Source organism: Labeo rohita, chromosome 15, assembly GCF_022985175.1.
Source record: "Labeo rohita strain BAU-BD-2019 chromosome 15, IGBB_LRoh.1.0, whole genome shotgun sequence".
Taxonomy (NCBI): Eukaryota; Metazoa; Chordata; class Actinopteri; order Cypriniformes; family Cyprinidae; genus Labeo; species Labeo rohita.
The window spans coordinates 25,360,671-25,378,862 of record NC_066883.1 but is presented as its reverse complement, the minus strand read 5'-3'; the positions used below and the strand labels follow the sequence as shown (position 1 = coordinate 25,378,862).

General features: G+C 37.3%; 1 protein-coding gene across 3 annotated transcripts in view; it reads right to left on the bottom strand.

Annotated features, from left to right (window-relative positions):
* Positions 1-2,813: 2,813 nt before the first annotated feature.
* Positions 2,814-18,192, bottom strand: part of ankrd13b (ankyrin repeat domain 13B) — a 32,841-nt gene continuing 17,462 nt past the window's right edge. For 2 of the 3 annotated variants that reach the window (XM_051129135.1, XM_051129137.1), the window contains 13 exons: positions 17,824-17,948; positions 17,369-17,414; positions 17,125-17,268; positions 16,700-16,922; positions 16,420-16,486; positions 14,004-14,085; positions 13,189-13,253; positions 12,924-13,054; positions 10,567-10,724; positions 9,789-9,965; positions 9,345-9,508; positions 7,701-7,777; positions 2,814-6,296 (listed from right to left, as the gene is read on the bottom strand). In XM_051129135.1, the coding sequence (XP_050985092.1) occupies positions 6,101-6,296; positions 7,701-7,777; positions 9,345-9,508; positions 9,789-9,965; positions 10,567-10,724; positions 12,924-13,054; positions 13,189-13,253; positions 14,004-14,085; positions 16,420-16,486; positions 16,700-16,922; positions 17,125-17,268; positions 17,369-17,414; positions 17,824-17,948 (1,655 nt within the window). In that variant the 3' untranslated portion in view covers positions 2,814-6,100. Of the gene's footprint in view, positions 6,297-7,693; positions 7,778-9,344; positions 9,509-9,788; positions 9,966-10,566; positions 10,725-12,923; positions 13,055-13,188; positions 13,254-14,003; positions 14,086-16,419; positions 16,487-16,699; positions 16,923-17,124; positions 17,269-17,368; positions 17,415-17,823; positions 17,949-18,192 lie in introns of all 3 variants that reach the window. The other variant, XM_051129136.1, reaches the window with a different exon arrangement.

The window sequence follows — 18,192 nt, the reverse complement described above, 5'->3', positions numbered from 1 at the left end:
TTCTTCAACGTGGAAGCAAGCCTATGGGCGAAACTTCTAGTTCATTAGCCGCTATAAGGGAAATAACGACGAGAATAACGTGCAGTAAACAGTAAAACTTTGCACTACAAACCAGTGTGTTCATAATTAAGATAATACATTAAAATATGGTAAGAAACACCAATTTACAATATCAAGTAGCAAAAGGAGCTGTTTTGTACAGCTAAAAATAGCTGAACACCGATGAGACCGGAAGCCAGACCCATAGGTTTTACAAATGGCCACACCCACTACTATGAGAAAAATAAGGTGGATACAGGGCTGTTGAATGCGTGCAATTATTTTTCGGAGAAATGCAAGGCAGAAGTAGTTCCAGGCAGATCTTGACTGAATTACATGTCCATAGAACTTCGCCAAATGATTTCAGTTTTTTTCAAAGGTGCTTACTATGGAACCCTGTTTCCACAACTGAATAAAAAATAAAAAAGGTATTTGCGACTTTTTGCGTCTCACTTCGGGCTTCATTAAAAAAAGGTCAGAATTGAGACGCAAAAAGTCGCGAGAAATAGAGTCAGAATTACGAGATATAAACTCGCAATTCTGACACTTTTTCTCGCAATTGCGAGTTTATATCTTGTAATTCTGACTTTTTTCCTCAGAATTGTGAGATACGTCAGAATTACAGGATATAAACTCACAATTGCAAGTTATAAAATCAGAATTGCGAGATGTAAACTCCCAGTTCTGAGGGAAAAAAAATATGTTTACAGAATTGCGACTTTATATCTCACAATTCTGACTTTATAACTTGCAATTGCGGCTTTTTATCTCAAAATTCTTTTTTCTCACAATTGTAAGTTTATATCAGGCAGTTGCGACTTTATTTACTTTTATATTTAATGTCGCAATTGCGAATTATAAAGTCAGAACCGCGCCTTTCGCACTTCTGACTTTATAACTCGCAATTGCGACTTTATCTCGTAATTCTGACTTCTTGCAATTTATATAACGCAATTCTGAATTTATTTCTAAGAATTGCAAGTTTATATCTCACAATTCTGACTTTTTTCTCAGAATTGGGAGATATAAACTTAATTCTGAATTTTTATATTGTAAATTTTATAAAAAGTCAGAATAACCTTTTTTGAAAACAGGCTTCTACACCTTACAGACTACAACAGCAAAAAAAAAAAAAAAAAAAAAAAAAAAAAAAAACCCACAACGACACTGACCAAGAAAATAAATATAGTAAACAATTTTATTTACTAATAATTCAACGGCCCGTCGTCAAATATTCCTTACATAATCAATCACAAGAACCACAAACTTTAAAAGTTAATGGCACATTCATTGACAACGCTCAAATTCAAGGTAATTTATATATCATCCTTTATTCGGAATGCCTTTAAGTTACAAATGTGAACAATATATTTCAGTCACATACAAACACAACAGCAGCACTCCACACAAACCACAGCGTCAAATTAAAAAAAAAAGGTTAAATATAAATAATGCTCTTATAATATGTTTTACTAAAACGTTGAGTCATACCAAGCATCTCTTAACGACTGAACCAGCATTCACGAGTCGCACAATCATAAGATCAAACCTACGTGTTTATTAGGAGCTCTGTCTCCAGACACCGTCGTCAGATCCGTTTCCTTTGAAAAGTGACGCGTAATCCCTTGTGCTTTAACGTCGAAGCTTTTCAGATGTTGAGTATGGCCATGTTTCCTAATTTGTTTTTCAGATTCACCTGATAACATCAAACCCTGAGGGCACGTCACTCAGGCCCAGAATAAATCTGACTAAAGAGAAACATCTATTTTAAGATTCTCCAATAAAACTTTCTGCTTCGTCTTCGCTCTGGGCATTATCTCTATGAGCGATTCCTCCTTTCATGTTTTATTCCAGAACTGGCACCCCTTATGAAAGCACAATTAGATTTTTGATTAGCTACCGCAGGTGTTCCAGTCATGAGACAATGAGCTCTGATGGTAATGTTAAAGGAAGCACTGAATGGAGGCCGGGAACGAAACGCTGTTGTCGAGTGATTGAACAGACGGATGAATGCATGTCGTGACAATTACACTGATTAACGTACCCAAGAGTCAATATGAAAGATTAACTTAGCACCATTTGAAGTAGAGCACACACACTGTGTTGTATGCGAATAATGTGTTATTTTTCTAAAAAAAAAGTGCATTTAGGACACAACAAATGAATATTGCAATGAGCATTTGATTTAGATTCAAAGGAATCATTTAGTCATAAACGGCATGTACCTGAAAATGGCTTGTTTTATCCTATCTTCTTATTAACTGTAAAGTGTACCATTACAGTCAGTTCTCCAGTGTTTGAATTATCAATCTGGCTAATAATTAAAAATTATGCCGTTGACAGTGCACAGAGAGTTGAAAAAAAAAGTGGCGGAAGATTTTATGGACAAGATTGGGCAAAATCCTTTTTAGGCTTAGAAACTGTATATAACTATATATATATATATATATATATATATATATATTCTGTTTTAAAAGAGAGATATTCTAATCCTGCTAAAGGGCTGGGTACTGACATAAATTTTACAATTTGATTCAATTTCAGTTCACAGTCTTGCAATTTGATTAAATTCCTTTTCGATTCAATATCGATTGTGTTGGATATATATTTATACAAACGTAAATAAAATTTTGAAGGACAAATACAAAATAGCTGCAAGAAGCAATTCAGGGGCCAGGCACAATGGAGGCAAAATGAGGACCTAAGCATGACATGAAGCGTCAGACAAACTGCAACAAGAATTAAAGCCATTTTAGAAAGATTCTAGTCAAAATGGACTAAAAAATCATAAATAAAACCTGTAGTAACCAAAGACTGTAAAAAATATGGACGTAGTGTCTGTGACGTCACCAGTAGGTTTCTGAAGAGCATTTTTGAAGCTCTTAGTGGGCGGGAGTCAGCCGTCGCTATCTTGGAATCACGTCACTGCACGTCACTCCCGGATAATCGAAAATGGGCAAAGAGGCGGGACGTGGATGGAGCTGGTTGCTGAAACCACGCCCATATAGCGTGGCGGTGGTGTCACTCAGGTGACCACGCCCTAAATTATGCAGAACTTTATGGCTTAATATAATTTAAACGGATGAGAAAAAAAATTCACCCCCCTCACAGTTGACATGAAGGGCAAAATTAGCTATATAGACCAAAACCACTTTTTGTACCAGGCTGTAAACATTTTTTTTTTCTGCTGTAAAGTTCATTTTAACATGGGGAGTCTCTAGCGGCCAGTCGATGAATTGCAGTTTAAGTCACTTCCGTGTTGGTTTCAATAGAGAGAGCCGGAGGTAGTAACATTATTTAAAGGGTTATCACTTTTTATCAAATCGATGTGGCGTGTTCTGCGGGTGACAATGGCACACAAAGTTTCAATGTCAATACCTCAAAGCTTTGCAGAGATACAGCCTCAGACGTAATCTGGCATCATGACAGAAATTTGTTGCGATGATGTACAAAAGCAGTTTTGTCTATCAACACGAAATCCAAACTTTTTTGTCAGCACAGTGTGAAGATGATCTGACTCGATTTTTGTGAAAACTGGACGAATAGTGTAGGAAGAGTTAAAAAAAAAAGAAGTAGGTTTTCAACAAATCAAAATTGTGGACAGAAAGTTCAACCGACTATGGCAAAATTGGTATCTACGTTCTTGGCATGACCTAAGGAATATTTTGAGACCATTACATATTAAGACCATATTGAGTTTCGTTACAATAGGCTAATGCAATCAAAAATTATTAGGAATCAAAAATTATTAGCATTATTAATAGTTAATGAATGGTTTATTACTTTTGACCAATAGGTAGCACTGTTAATGGAACACGCAAAGTTTGGTGTCAATATGTCAAAGCTTTGGAGAAATACAGCCTCAGACACAGTTTAGCATTATACCAGCCAATTTGTTGATGCACTGATCAACACAAAATCCATAACTTTTTGCCAGCATGGTTTGAAGATGTTCCGAGTCAAATTTGGTGAAAATCAGACAACGGTCTAAGTGGAGTTCAAAAAAGTAGTTTTGGCGGACAAGAAGTTCAGCAAATTTGGGCATAATTGGTATCAATGTTCTCTACATGATCAAAGGAATCTATCGAGACCAGTCTCATTACAACAGACCAGTTTAATCAAATGTTATTTAAAGTTTTTTTTAAACTTGTCGTGTCGAATGCATTCCTAAAATATAACGTTTTATGTCCTTTACCCAAAATGGCGGACATGGGAAAATCGGGTATGGTTCGACTAGGAATCTGCACTGAATCTAAAAAGTCTAGTCAGTAATTTTTGGCCAAACCATTCAGAAGCTATAAGCAAAAATAAGCATTTTTCATATGTCCTGACCACTAGGTGGTGCTGTGCCAAAACTGTGCAGGTAGCCTCAGAACATGGTTGTTATAACACACACAAAGTTTGGTCTTAATAAGTTGAACCCTTGCAGTAATATTGTCTCACATCCATTTTTGCGTGTTCTTTGTCGAATTCATTACACGTTATTCGAAAATAGTTTGACTAATCAACTTGAAAGATAATCTGGGCCAATTTTGGTGAAAATCAGACAAAGCGTCTAGGACGAATTTAAAAAAAAATAGGGTTTTCGAACTATTAAAAATAGAAAAAAAACATGACACTTATGATTATTACATTTTGGTATCCATTTGACTCAGCATTTTTTTTATGTTGAGACTGTCCTCTATCAGTGTGCCAAATTATATAACTTTTCCACAAGCGGTTTTATGGGCTGCCATAGACTTCCAGAGCAAAATGCTTCTCTCTAGATTTCATTTTTTATAGCTGACTAACAAGATTACGGTCACCGAATATGTTTTTTGTTTTTTTTCTGAGGTAACTGTGATGTTGTCATGTATTGTTCACAAGCTATTGTACTGACGTCTTTTGAAACACTGAATGATTAAATGAGACAGCATACAGATTTCGGTGAGTTTCTCTTTCTTTTAACATACCTTTGAATGCTTATTCATGTTTATTTCATGCTGTAACTGGTTAAAGTTGAGGAGATGCCGCTTCCCTTGAACTGAGGTGCAACAGCGATCTGTCACTCAACATTAAACAGTGCCAAAATGGTATTTATTGTCTGTATGTTACAATAAAATGAACAGAATTTGAAATCTGAGAATTTGTTTCATATCAAAAGTAACAAAGCACAAAGCTTATTGCGATTTATTGGATGGAAGATGCACTACAATATTCCGTTAATTAAAAGAAAACAGGCGATGCTAATCGATTCTTAGGATTTAAGAATAAATATAATTTTGTAAAAATGAGGATTGATTGAAATCAAGAAATCACAATTTATTTGTACCCAGCCCTAAAGGCCAACTGAGATTCTGCATTATTTAACCTATCTTTTTTGCATTGGTCTGAACAGATGAATTTTCATGCTGAACTTTCACGCTAGTGCGAACAGGTCTTTAGTTTGAAATCAAACGGGAATACATTAATATAAATTTTTTGAAGACCTTCCCGTCTGATGTCCTCAAAGACAAAAAAGTCAAAAGTCTCAAAGTCTGTTTTTGTGAATGCAGCATCCCCAACATGACTGATGGAGCTGTAGCATTAAATCTTGTGTGTAAGCACCCTTGCACATTCTATTAGGAGACATCATGGCTCCTCAATCCAAGTGCAGTGAATCTGATGTGTGTTAACAGCCAAAACTAATGTTCTCTACGTTCATAACTTAAAACTAAAAAAAGTGACGAGAATCCCTTTCGGAACTTAAGCTTATGTCTGTGAGGACTCTGGGCAAGTGCTCGGATGATGGCTTTCAGAAATGAGGCCAAGCGTGCACCGTCTCAGTCATAAATCCACATTCACACATTAGGAGACCAGACCGGTGCTGGTCAGTCAGTGGATTGCCATGAGTTTAGTAGTTTGTGTTTGTAAACTTGCAGTGACGACAGAGATTCCTCTGTGATTCTGAACGACTCATTTGAGAGCGGCCCATTTGATCCAGTTCTTTGGAAGGAGAGGGCGGGCGTTTGGGATCGGCCAATCGAACTTGGTTCCCGATCGCTAGACATGCTCTCCCACCCCTCGGTTTCCACTATCCCTGTCACTTCTCCATGAGTGACAGCTGAATGATACGCTGCAGTTCTTCTTCCTCTCGTCTTTGACGTAGCTCCGCCTCTTCCTGTTCGCGGGCGGACAGCGCCATGGCTAGACGCAGTTGCTCGTCGTAGCTGCGCGGTGGCTTATTGGTTGGTGTGCTGCGAGGGCTCTCCACAGGGCTGGGTTTGTGCTGTGGGGTTCTGGGTAATGGAGAAGAAAAGAAGTGACTGAGACCTCTGCTAACAGAACACTGTCTTTTTGACAACAGTAAAACCAGCTATTTAAGCAATATATGTTTTTCATCGTAGAGTGTCAATCTTTAGTGTCACATGATCCTTCAGAAATCATTCTAATATGCTGATTCGCTGCTCAAGAAACATTTCTAATCGATGTTGAAAACAACTGTTCTACTTAACATTTTTGTGGAAACCTTTGTGAATTCGTTACAGTTGAAGTCAAAAGTTTACATACACCTTGTAGAATCTGCAAAATGTTAATTATTTTACCAAAATAAGAGAGATCATGCAAAATGCATAATTTTTCTTTAGTACTGACCTGAATAAGATATTTCACTTACATATAGTCCACAATAGAACATAATAGTTGAATTTATAAAATGAGCCCATTCAAAAGTTTACATACACTTGGTTCTTAATACTGTGTTGTTACGTGAATGATCCACAGCTGTGGGGTTTTTTTGTTTAGTGATAGTTGTTCACAAGTCCTTTGTTTGTCCTGAACAGTTAAACTAACTGCTGTTCTTCAGAAAAGTCTTACATGTCCCACAGATTCTTTGTTTTTTAGCATTTTTGTGTATTTGAACCCTTTCAACAATGACTGTATGATTTTGAGATCCATCTTTTCCATTCATCACTCATATCAACTATTACAGAAGGTTCAAGTGCTCACTGATGCTTCAGAAGGAAAAACTGCATTAAGAGCTGCATTAACATTTTTCTCATTGTGCCTAAATATCATATTTTTTCATTTAGTACTGTCCTTCAGAAGCTACAGAAGATACTTACATGTTTTCCAAAAGACAAAATAAACAAAATGATCTTTAAATTCAAAAAGTTTTCACCCCCGGCTCTTAATGCATCACTTTTCTTTCTGAGCATCAGTGAGCGTTTGAACCTTCTGTAATTGTAGTAGCTGCATATGAGTCCCTCAGCTGTCCTCAGAGTGAAAAAATTAATCTCAAAAAGTTCAAAGCAACAGCATTTATTTAAAACAGAATTTTTTTTGTATCATTATAAATTACTGTGTGACTTTAAAACTAGAGATGATCTACAGTATGTTTGGTTGTCCTGCACTGAAGCTGAAAGCTTAAATAATAATGGCGCGAAGCGACTGTTTCAGATTCATGTCGGCTGCCACGGACAGGGTATCTCAACCTGCTTTAAAACTCCATGAAGAGCAAACGAAGGTGAGGAGAGCGAGATGAAAACCCTAGTGAATTTCTATGAGCTTCACTGAGAATGTATCGACAGTCAAGCCTGTGTCAATAGCTCCGGTAAATGTGATGAGAGTGTGACGCTGTCCTTGCCTATTATGAGTGAGATGTGACTACAGAAGACAGTAGAAGCGGAATACTGACTGCAGACCTTTCGTGCCGGCTGGGGTCACAGGACAGAGAATGTGTTCCTGGCTTACTGTTGGTCAAAGCCTCCCAGATCGTCACCTGTGAGGGAAGCAGAGGGAATCAGGTATGTGTAAACAAAAAGTCCTACATGATGTTCTAACCAGATGAGACACATTAAAGAGATAGCTCACCCTCACCTTAATGTTGTTCCAAACCCATAAGTTTATTTTCAGAACACAAATTAAGATGTTTTTGATGAAATCCAAGAGCTTTCTGACCTTTCTTAAACAGCAACGCAACTACCACATTCAAGGCCCAAAAAGGTAGTGAGGACATTGGTAAAATAGTCCATGTGACATCATTGGTTCAACCTTAATTTAATGAAGCTATGAGAATACTTTTTGTGTGCCGGTGTTCTAACGTAGACCCTGGATGCACTGCACCTTGGTTACAAGCAGAAAATGTTCAGATTTCATTAAAGATTTCTTAATTTGTTAATGAAAAAGGTTTCTAACAAAGGTCTTACGGGTTTGAAACAAAATGAGGGTGAGTTACTGATGACAGAATTTTCATTTAAACTGACAAATGATATTATTGTGTCTCTTTCATGTTAATCTGGGTTTTTGTTCTAACCAGGAGCAGCTGGGCTGTCATAACACAAAATATGACTGCTGTAGGGTACTGCAGGGATGATGTATTGTTGGTGGCCAAAACCCAGAAACAAGCATTTTAGCACTTACGCTTTCATTGTTCTGAAATCAGTACATTTTTTGATTGGGTTTTTAGTTAAAGGTCTGTAGATGGCACAACCTCAGAATATTTTTCCGTTTTATTCTACAACAAAATACATCAGTAATACCACACTCATGATTTCTTTAAAGATTTTACTGGTCTTGAAAAAGGTGGTTGCTAACACGGTTGCTATTGTGTCTATGGACCGGAGCAGAGTGTGCGTGCTGGGGCGGTTCATGCGAAACAGAGCAAAACCAGACTTCTTTCGCCCCAATGGTAAGCATATTTTTACTGTCTGAACCACTCCCTATCCCGTATATAGTGCACTCCTGCCATTCACCGTACAGAAAATGAAAATTCTGTAAACAAACGACCGATTTTAAGTTGCAGCTTCAGCGTGTATTTATAGTGTAGGGGGTGGGGCGCTTCGAATTCTAAAGAGCATTTGATTGGACATAAAGTTTGATGAGAACTGAAGTGCGGGTTGATGTCATCAAAATCGTTGATCCATACTTTTGAATGCTTATATCTTGTAAATGCAAATGTTGTCATTGTTTTGAAACACACTAGCTAATAGATAATCTTATTTATACTAAAAGCCAAAAAACATCAATTTTGATTTCATGGGGACTTTAAAGGGGTCATCGGATGCCCATTTTCTACGAGTTGATATGATTCTTTAGGGTCTTAATTAAAAGTCTATAATATAATTTGGTTTAAAAATCCTCAATAGTTGTGTAAAACAACACCCTTTTTACTTTGTCAAAATGAGCTCTGCAAAAGCAGTTTTTTCATCCAAAATATCCTAACTTGTGTTCAGAAGATAAAGGTCTTGCGGGTTCGGAACGACATGAGGGTGAGTAATTAATGACTGAATTTTCATTTTTGGGTGAACTATTCCTTTAACTTGCAAGTGTGTGATTGCATCTCAGACCTGGTCATATTCTGATCCAGCCTCTATCAGGCTCTGCTGGATGGCGTACTGTAGCAGATCATCTTCCTCTTCCCTAATGTTCTCCCTCTGGTTTCCTCCTAAAATGCTGTAGCCTCGCGGAGCCTCGAACACACAAGGTGGGATCTCTCCTCCACGACACGAGTCTGATTTATACACAAACACGCATTCATGAAGCCTAGTGCAGATTATTGTAGTCAAACGTATTGATCAGCGGATCTGAGTTACATCTGTACTACAGGCAGCGCTATAAGGAATGCAATCATTAAACATTTATCCAATCAATTCCTCTCTAGCCATTAAAAATGGCAAGTGCTTTGTCTGAACAATGTATTACTTTGTAACACCATATTTTTCAGTCTGATCATCTTAAATGGTTTCTAACAATTACATTTCCCTGTAGGTAAACGGCAGGTTGATTCTTACTTGTGGAGCTGGAGCTGGACACGCTGGAAGAGTCGCTGCCTGGAGATGGCGTCTCCGTTCTGGGACTGTCCTTCTGTCCGTCCCCTTCAGCATCCACCCTGGGCAAACCACCTTCTTCACAACCATTCAAGTTCCCAAAGGTGATACGAGCATTCAGGATGTGGTAGATGGGAATTTCTGCGGTGAGATGTTATTGTTGCATTAGCACAATAATTTAAAGGAATAGTTCACCCAAAAATTTCACCAGTGGACTCTCTGCAGTGAATGGGTACCGTCAGATTGAGAGTCCAAACAGCTGATAAAAACATCACAATAATCCACAAGTAATTAACACAACTCTGGTCCATCAATTAACATCTTGTGCAGTTAAAAGCTGTGTGTTTATAAGAAACAAATCCATCATTAAGGCATTTTAATGGCACTTCTCACTAAAATACTAGTCTATAATCCATAATAACACTTGTAGATAATTCTGATGGACTCTCATTCTGACGGCACCCATTCGCTGCAGAAGATCCATTGCTGAGCAAGCGACGTAATGCTAAATTTCTTCAAATCTGTGCCAATGAACAAATCTCATCTACATCTTGGATGCCCTGAGGTTGTCTACATTTTCAAAACATTTTCATTTTTTGTTGAATTATTCCTTTAAATGTGTTTGTGTAATTTAGGCATACTTTAAAGACCCAAAAATGTAAAACTTAAATCTGGAAATGTAAACATTTTTAGGCACACAGTGAGTTCTTTTAAAGTACCTTCTTTTCTCTCTCTTTTTTACCTATTTTTACGGGGAAGCCGGGAGGCAAGCGCAAGTTGATGAAGTCCCTAAGCTTGGCGAACAGTGCGTTGGAGATTGCCATGAGGTCGATGATAGGAGCCACCTGCTCCGATAGAGATAAAGGGTGTGATTCACACAACCACAGCTTGGCTTTGAACCTGGGGGAAACATTTTTTTTACATAAAACACCTGTGTGACCTCATACAGACTTTGTTTTGTTTGACATATTAATTGGTATCCAGAAAAAAAACAGCTTAATCTCATATCCCTTTCAAGTGGAGCAGTGTTTTTAAGTAGTATTATATGCTATTATAGTATTCATTTATATTTTGAAATGGCACTTATTTTTATATTTTCAGTTTTCATTTAACTTCTTAATTACATTTGTTATGTGCTTGTCATTTTTATCAGTATAGTGTTATATATATAATATAACTCAAGATCATAAGAAAATTAAGTCGTGATAACGAGAAAACTTTTTTTATGTTGAGGTCACGAGAAACTTAAGCGTTGATCACAAGAAAACAAGAAAGAAAATTAATCAGAATCCATGGCTAAATTAAGTTGTGAAAATGAGAAAATAATTCTCGTTATGTCGAGAAAATGAAGTCATTATAATGAGAAAACAACTTTTGATGTCCACATAATGAGAATTAATTCATGATCACAAGAAAATAACATTCGTTATGTCAAGACAACGAGATAATTAAATCCTGATAACGAAAACTTTTTTATGTCGAGATCACGAGAAACAACTTTTGTTATGTCGAGATCACAAGAAAATTAAGTTGTAATAACAAGAAAACTTTTATGTCGAGATCACAAGAAAATTAAGTTGTGATGAAAAGAAAACAACTTCTATTTTGAGATCACAAGATAACTAAGTCATAATCACAAGAGAACAACTTTCGTTGTCGAGATCACAAGAAAATTAAATTGCGATAACAACAAAACTTTTGTCGAGATTACAAGAAAATTAAGTTGTGATAACGAAAACTTTTATGTCAAGATCACAAGAAAATTAAGTCGTAATGAAAAGAAAACAACTTCTATGTTGAGATCACAAGATAACTAAGTCATAATCACAAGAGAACAACTTTCGTTATGTCGAGATCACAAGAAAATTAAGTTGCGATAACAAGAAAACTTTTATGTCGAGATCACAAGAAAATTAAGTTGCGATAAGAAAACTTTTATGTCGAGATCACAAGAAAATTAAGTTGCGATAAGAAAACTTTTATGTCGAGATCACAAGAAAATTAAGTCATGATGAAAAGAAAACAACTTCTATTTTGAGATCACAAGATAACTAAGTCATAATCACAAGAGAACAACTTTCGTTGTCGAGATCACAAGAAAATTAAATTGCGATAACAACAAAACTTTTGTCGAGATTACAAGAAAATTAAGTTGCGATAAGAAAACAACTTCTATGTCGAGATCACAAGAAAATTAAGTCGTGATGAAAAGAAAACAACTTCTATGTCAAGATCACAAGAAAATTAAGTTGCGATAAGAAAACTTTTATGTCGAGATCACAAGAAAAACAAGAAAACAACTTGAAAAGAAAACAACTATGTCGAGATCACAAGAAAATTAAGTTGCGATGACAAGAGAAACTTTTATGTTACAAAAAAATTAAGTTGCGATAAGAAAACAAAAGAAAACAACTTCTATGTCAAGATCACAATAAAATTAATTCATAATTACGGAAAAACAACTTTCGTTATGTCGTGGTCACGAGAAAATTAAGTCATGATCACGTGAAAACGACTTTCGTTATGTCATGGTCACAAGAAAATTAATTCATAATAACCAGAAAACCACTTCCGTTATGTCGAGATCACAAGATAATTAAGTCGTGATAACGAGAAAACAAGCAAAAACACCAAGCAAAGTCTTAAGCAGTTACAAACATTTAGTTTTGATACCATGTATAAATAAGTAATGAAAATTAACGTTTAGATATAATTATTTGGGTTTATCATTCAAAATATAATTCTTTTGTTTGGTTTAGGCTACTTCCGTTTTATGTTTCCTACTAGAAAGCTTCCCAGCTGCGCTTGAAGGCAGCATCAGAAAATTATTTAAAGAGAAACACCTCTCATTAGTAATGGTTTTACATGGGTAAGTACCATAATTTCTATTGTTTATAGTTTGGGTTATTCATTTATTTTGATAAGACTCTTTAAGGAGAGACAAGGCAACAATCTGAATTGTGAACTCGTTTCACAATAAGCAACCATTCAGCACACTCTAAAAACTGCACATCAATGTGAAAGAACCATTTTGAAAGACATTTTATTTACAATGTGTTCCAAACTGAAAATAAAAGCAGTGTGGGATTGATGCACTACCTTTGTGTTTTGGTGGTGAGGTGACAGGGCTGGCCGATGTCTCTCTGACTCATGTTGGGATTAAAGTACTCCTCTGCCGTCAAGGCCAAAGGGTTTGTTGCAGGGCATGATATCTGAGTCACCATAGTGTGCTGTGAAACACACACACATGCATATACACACACACACTTTATTTTGAGACTACAGAAGTGACATAATACTAGAAAAGCACTTTAGATGTCTTGATGATAAATGAACAAATTCATGACAGGCTCCGCTCACTCACTCCGTTGTTGGGCCCAATGTGCTGTTCAGCGATACCCAGGAAGGACTGCAGAGGAGTCTTGCCGCCTGAGACAAAAACACAATGCACAGCAGGTCACATTACAGAAGACGTGCACAATCCCAAGGATCTGTATTACATCACAGTAACCATAGACAAGACAAAGACGCGGTTTGTTTGGGAATAATTTGAGTGGGCATAGAAATAATGAATCATCATATTCAGCACGGCATGCCTACCAATACACACGCTCATTGTGTTTTGTTGAAAAAAAAAAAACAGCATATGCACTTCAAAAACAAAATGTTCTTTTATCTGCATTTTTTGATATATTTATGCTCACCAAGACTGCATTTATTTGACTGAAAATGCAATAAAAGCACTGATATTTTAAGACATTATTACAATTTAAAATAACTGTTTTGTATTTTAATATATTTACTGCATTCTTAATGCATTCTTGACGCTATACTAAAAATACTACAATAATTTTCTAAAAATACACTGCAAGTCAAAAGTTTTTGAACAGTAAGATTTTTAATGTTTTTAAATAAGTCTGTTCTGCTCACCAAGCCTGCATTTATTTGATCCAAATTCCAATTTAAATAGAAAGCTGTTATTTTTAATAGTATAAGTATTTCAAAATTGTACAGTTTTTGCTGTACTTTGGATCAAATAAATGCAGGCTTGGTGAGCAGAAGATATATAAAATAATTAATTTTACTGTTCAAAAACTTTTGACTGGTCATGTATATCTCAATGGCATGCAAAGATTTTGATTTGAGACACAAACTGGTCAATCATTTAGTCAGACGTACCTTTGGGTTTTGTTTTGTGCTGATCGGTGAGATGGTCGGTACGTGTTCGCGTGATCAGTTCAACGTTAGAAGCACAGTAAACCTGAAGCAAAGACATATGAGAACATGAGTTTAGTTCACTCTGTTTTTATAATTTGTTTGTTAATCTGCCACATTATATCCGTGACAGAAATACAATACTCTCTCATCCTACGTGAGAAATGCTGTTCATGGATACTTCAAATTCTGGAGAACTTTAAAGCAGGGTTAGATATTTTCATATTGTATCTAAAACTCACTCTACATGACTGTAGCGTAGACAGTCGCCTCTTTTCCAGTATATAACGGGTGTAAACGAAAATTGTTTTGTGGCAATTGGTTCCTTTCCAATCAGGTCAACAGATGAAAAAGTTTGCAACTGTGTAGCACTATGCGAATCAAGGCATAAGTGCATGAATATTAATTGGGTCACAGAGTTGTTGCTTGGTAACCTTCCAGGAGTGTCCAGTCAAGTGCCTTAATTAATATTCATGAGCCAAGCCTTCACCCCATAGTCGAATTTGTCAGTTTGCCAGCTAATTAACACACACTTTAACAGCCTTCCTGTTAGCCAAGGATTACTGTCAAGATAAACAAAGATATTAAACTTGAAAAAGGTTTATCATCTAAGGTGTTTAATTTCCTTTGTCATGCATCAGTACCTCTTGTGTTTCTGAATTCCGTTGTGATTCTTAATTGAATTTTTCCATGCATGTTCATACATACACAAGTGAAATCAAATTTTGTCGCACACAATACACATTGTTTCAAAGCAGTTTTATAGAAAATCATGATGTTAATGTTTATAATATCTTATAGGGGTTATGAACTGCCTTTTTTATTATTTTGTACTGTTCTCTGAAGTCCACTTATAATGTTATCAAACAAATTTTCTGTCCTGTTTTGATGCTCCTCATCTGAACGCTCTGTTTGAATAGGCTTGAATTAACAATTTAAATACTTTTTCACCTCATATGCTCGTCTTGTCTAGCTCTGCGTGAGCTTTGTGTATTCCGGTTTAATAAAGTTGGGGTAGGTAAAAAAACTCCCATCTCATATTCTCCTACAACTTTAAAATCGTCCTAAATTGCTGCAGAAGTACCGACCCAGTGTTTACAAAGTGAGCATGCAAAGAAGATCAAACGCCTTTTACAAAAAAGTTAAAACAATGATGTAGGCCGATTTTGAAGTTAGAGAAGAAAATGAGATGGGAGTTTTTTGACATCCCTAACTGTCTTGAACTGGAATACACAGAGCTCACTCAGAGCTAGACAAGATGAGCATTTGAGGTTAAAAAGTATATAAACTGTCAAGACTGTTTTTTTTAGAAAATAACCATATGTTTTGCTAGATAATACCCTTATTCCTTGGCTGGGATCATTTAGAGCCCTTTGAAGCTGCATTTCAACTGCATTTCGGAAGTTCAAACTCACAAGCACCATAGAAGTCCACTATATTTAGAGACATCCTGAAATGTTTTCCTCAAAAAACGTAATTTCTTTATGACTAAAGAAGACATGAACATCTTGGATGACAAGTGGGTGAGTAAGTTATCTATAAATATTTGTTCTGGACGTGAATTTCTCCTTAAATTGGAACTAAAAATAAATTTTTCCTAATGTAGGGATCTGAAAGAAGGCAATGCAAAACTGTGTTTTTCCACAACTTGGCACTGTTTTCGGAGCCATCTTTATTATTTGGTTTCTGCATGCGAAAATCGGAGCTAAACAGGCAGTGATGTAGAAGTAGATGTTTTTCAACATTTTTCAAACAGTTAATGAGGTCCAAAAGTACGAAAATGCATCTGTTTTGCATTTATCTTATTTAATATCTCATTCTAAGTTATATTACTAGCACAACTTCTAATAAAAAGTTGCACGTCATGATTTGTTCAGTTACCCGGATATGCGGCCATATTGGAGATACTCAGATGTAAACAACAGGATTGATTGCATGGTTAATGTACTACTGAATATGTTGTTCTGCTAATTTATGCTTATTATCTAAACCACGGAAAAAAAACATATGGAAGCTGCTAAAACATATAGTGATTGACTTAGTAAGCAGAAAAGGGCACAATATCCTGGTTCAGTCTGGCCAACCACAAACACCTTTTGTTCCTCTCAGACAGTTTTTTGCACTCTTTCCCTTGATTTGTTATAAGTTTTGGCAGTCTATAGTACTCAAAGTGTTTTTCCCTGTGCAATTAGTACAGCCTAAAACATGACAATAATTGACCATTTTCATCAGCAATAATTTGCAAAAAAAAGCATGTTTTGTTCGGTTCAGTGGCATTGTTTATGTTCAGTGCCGCCAATATGGCCGATTGATGATGCATTGTGAAAACACTTTATATGGTCTCAGACATGTGGATTCTACTCAGTGACATAAGCCTTACCTTTGCTTCATACCCATTCACCACCTCCGTTTTCTCACTACGCCAGCCAAGAATGCCCGTTTTATTCCTGCAGAGACATTTGGGCATGTTACCAGGTTGCCAACATACTGTACAAACAGAGGTGAGTCCAATATCACACATTTTATGATAAAGCTTAGCCCAAAAGTGCTGGCTCACACTTTTGGCTTTACAGTAAAGCCACAATAAAGGGTTACGATGCCCTTGCTTTTCAACATTTTAATTGCCGACAATGACTTGGCAATTGTTATAAAGCGCTCACCTCTCAAAGGAGATGTTCCTGGTGTCTAGCTGTGTTGCCACCACGGGAGCGGATAGACGGGCCGCCACCTGTTCGTCGCTGGGCTGCAGCGCCCCCAGAAGGCTCAAAGCGGTTGTGCACGGCCTGGTGGGGGGCGAGGTGGGAGAGGAAGAGGGGCACGGCAGCGTCTCGCAAAACACCAGCTGTCTGTCATGATCCACTTCCATTACCATGGCGCTGGAGTCTGAATGACAGGTGGGGAGAGAGACCGAAACGGATGGAAGCCAATTAGAGACTGTGGCGAAGTGAGACTGAGGTTGTTTCCATGCCAATGACGGCTTGTTTGAAAGAACACCGAGCGAGAAGTGGCACCGAGAACAAAAGTGGAGATCAAACCCAAATCTGATTTGGGCCGTTCAGTGCATGAAAAAAAACATTGGACGCACCTTGACCCTTAAATATGAAGCTGCGATTGCCTCGCTGCCAGGTCATTTGCTCAAATCCCATGAGCGTCGTATCCACCCGCAAACACTGACCACTCTTCCATACCCGATATGTGTCACTCGGACAAATACGAGACACGAGCGGAACTGGAAATAGAGGGAGAGTTTAACAATAGCAGGACATGAGGATGTGGAAAGAGGAAGTCACTGTCAAAACATGCTATCATATACGGCACATATGACCTACCCCAACTTGTAAACTCCCATTTCATCTCCACGTAAAAGTCCTGCGCCTGAAAGACAAGAGCGAGAGAGAAGGTTAGAGTGAATGCGAGCGTACAAAAGCGAGAGACGGATCGCTCTGCAGGGAAAGGCATGAATAATAAAACTCCAAGAGAGATGAGGAACGGCGGGAACCAGAGAGCTCACACATCCATCACAAACAAAAGGAAAAGAGCTACAGGGGCGTCCAGGGTTTAAGAAAACTGGGAAAAAGAGAGGTCTCGCAAATAAACAACAACGCAGACCCAGAGGTTTCCAGTAAACTTGTTTGTTTGTGTATATGTATGCGTGAATCTACTGGAATGAAGGACTCAGGTGTGCAGGTGGCAGGTGGTTGTTAAGATGCTGTTTGTTAAGCTGGTGGCTTGTTGTTTTGTCATTAGCAGGTTCGGGGTTTATTAAGACACATCTGGGGCTGACCTGTCGGAGTCTGTCCAGCAGGCGCGGGATCCCTGCCAGTCGCTTAGTGGTGCGCTGGTAGTCACGGTAACGCAGCACCAGCCGCACCATCTCTGGGATTCGTGTGCTGATGGCCTCCTGCAACACTGAGACAGAAGGTAAAGCGTTACAGAAGTTAAGAGGTGTGTGATATGCAGTTGAGGTCAAAAGTTTGCAGAATCCACAAAATGTTAATTATTTTACCAAAATGAGAATAAGATACCTCACATAAAAGATGCTTACATATAGTACACATGAGAAAATAATAGCTGAATTTATAAAAATGAGCCTGTTCAAGAGTTTACATACACTTGACATACACAGTTTCTTTGGTTTTTCAGCATTTTTGTG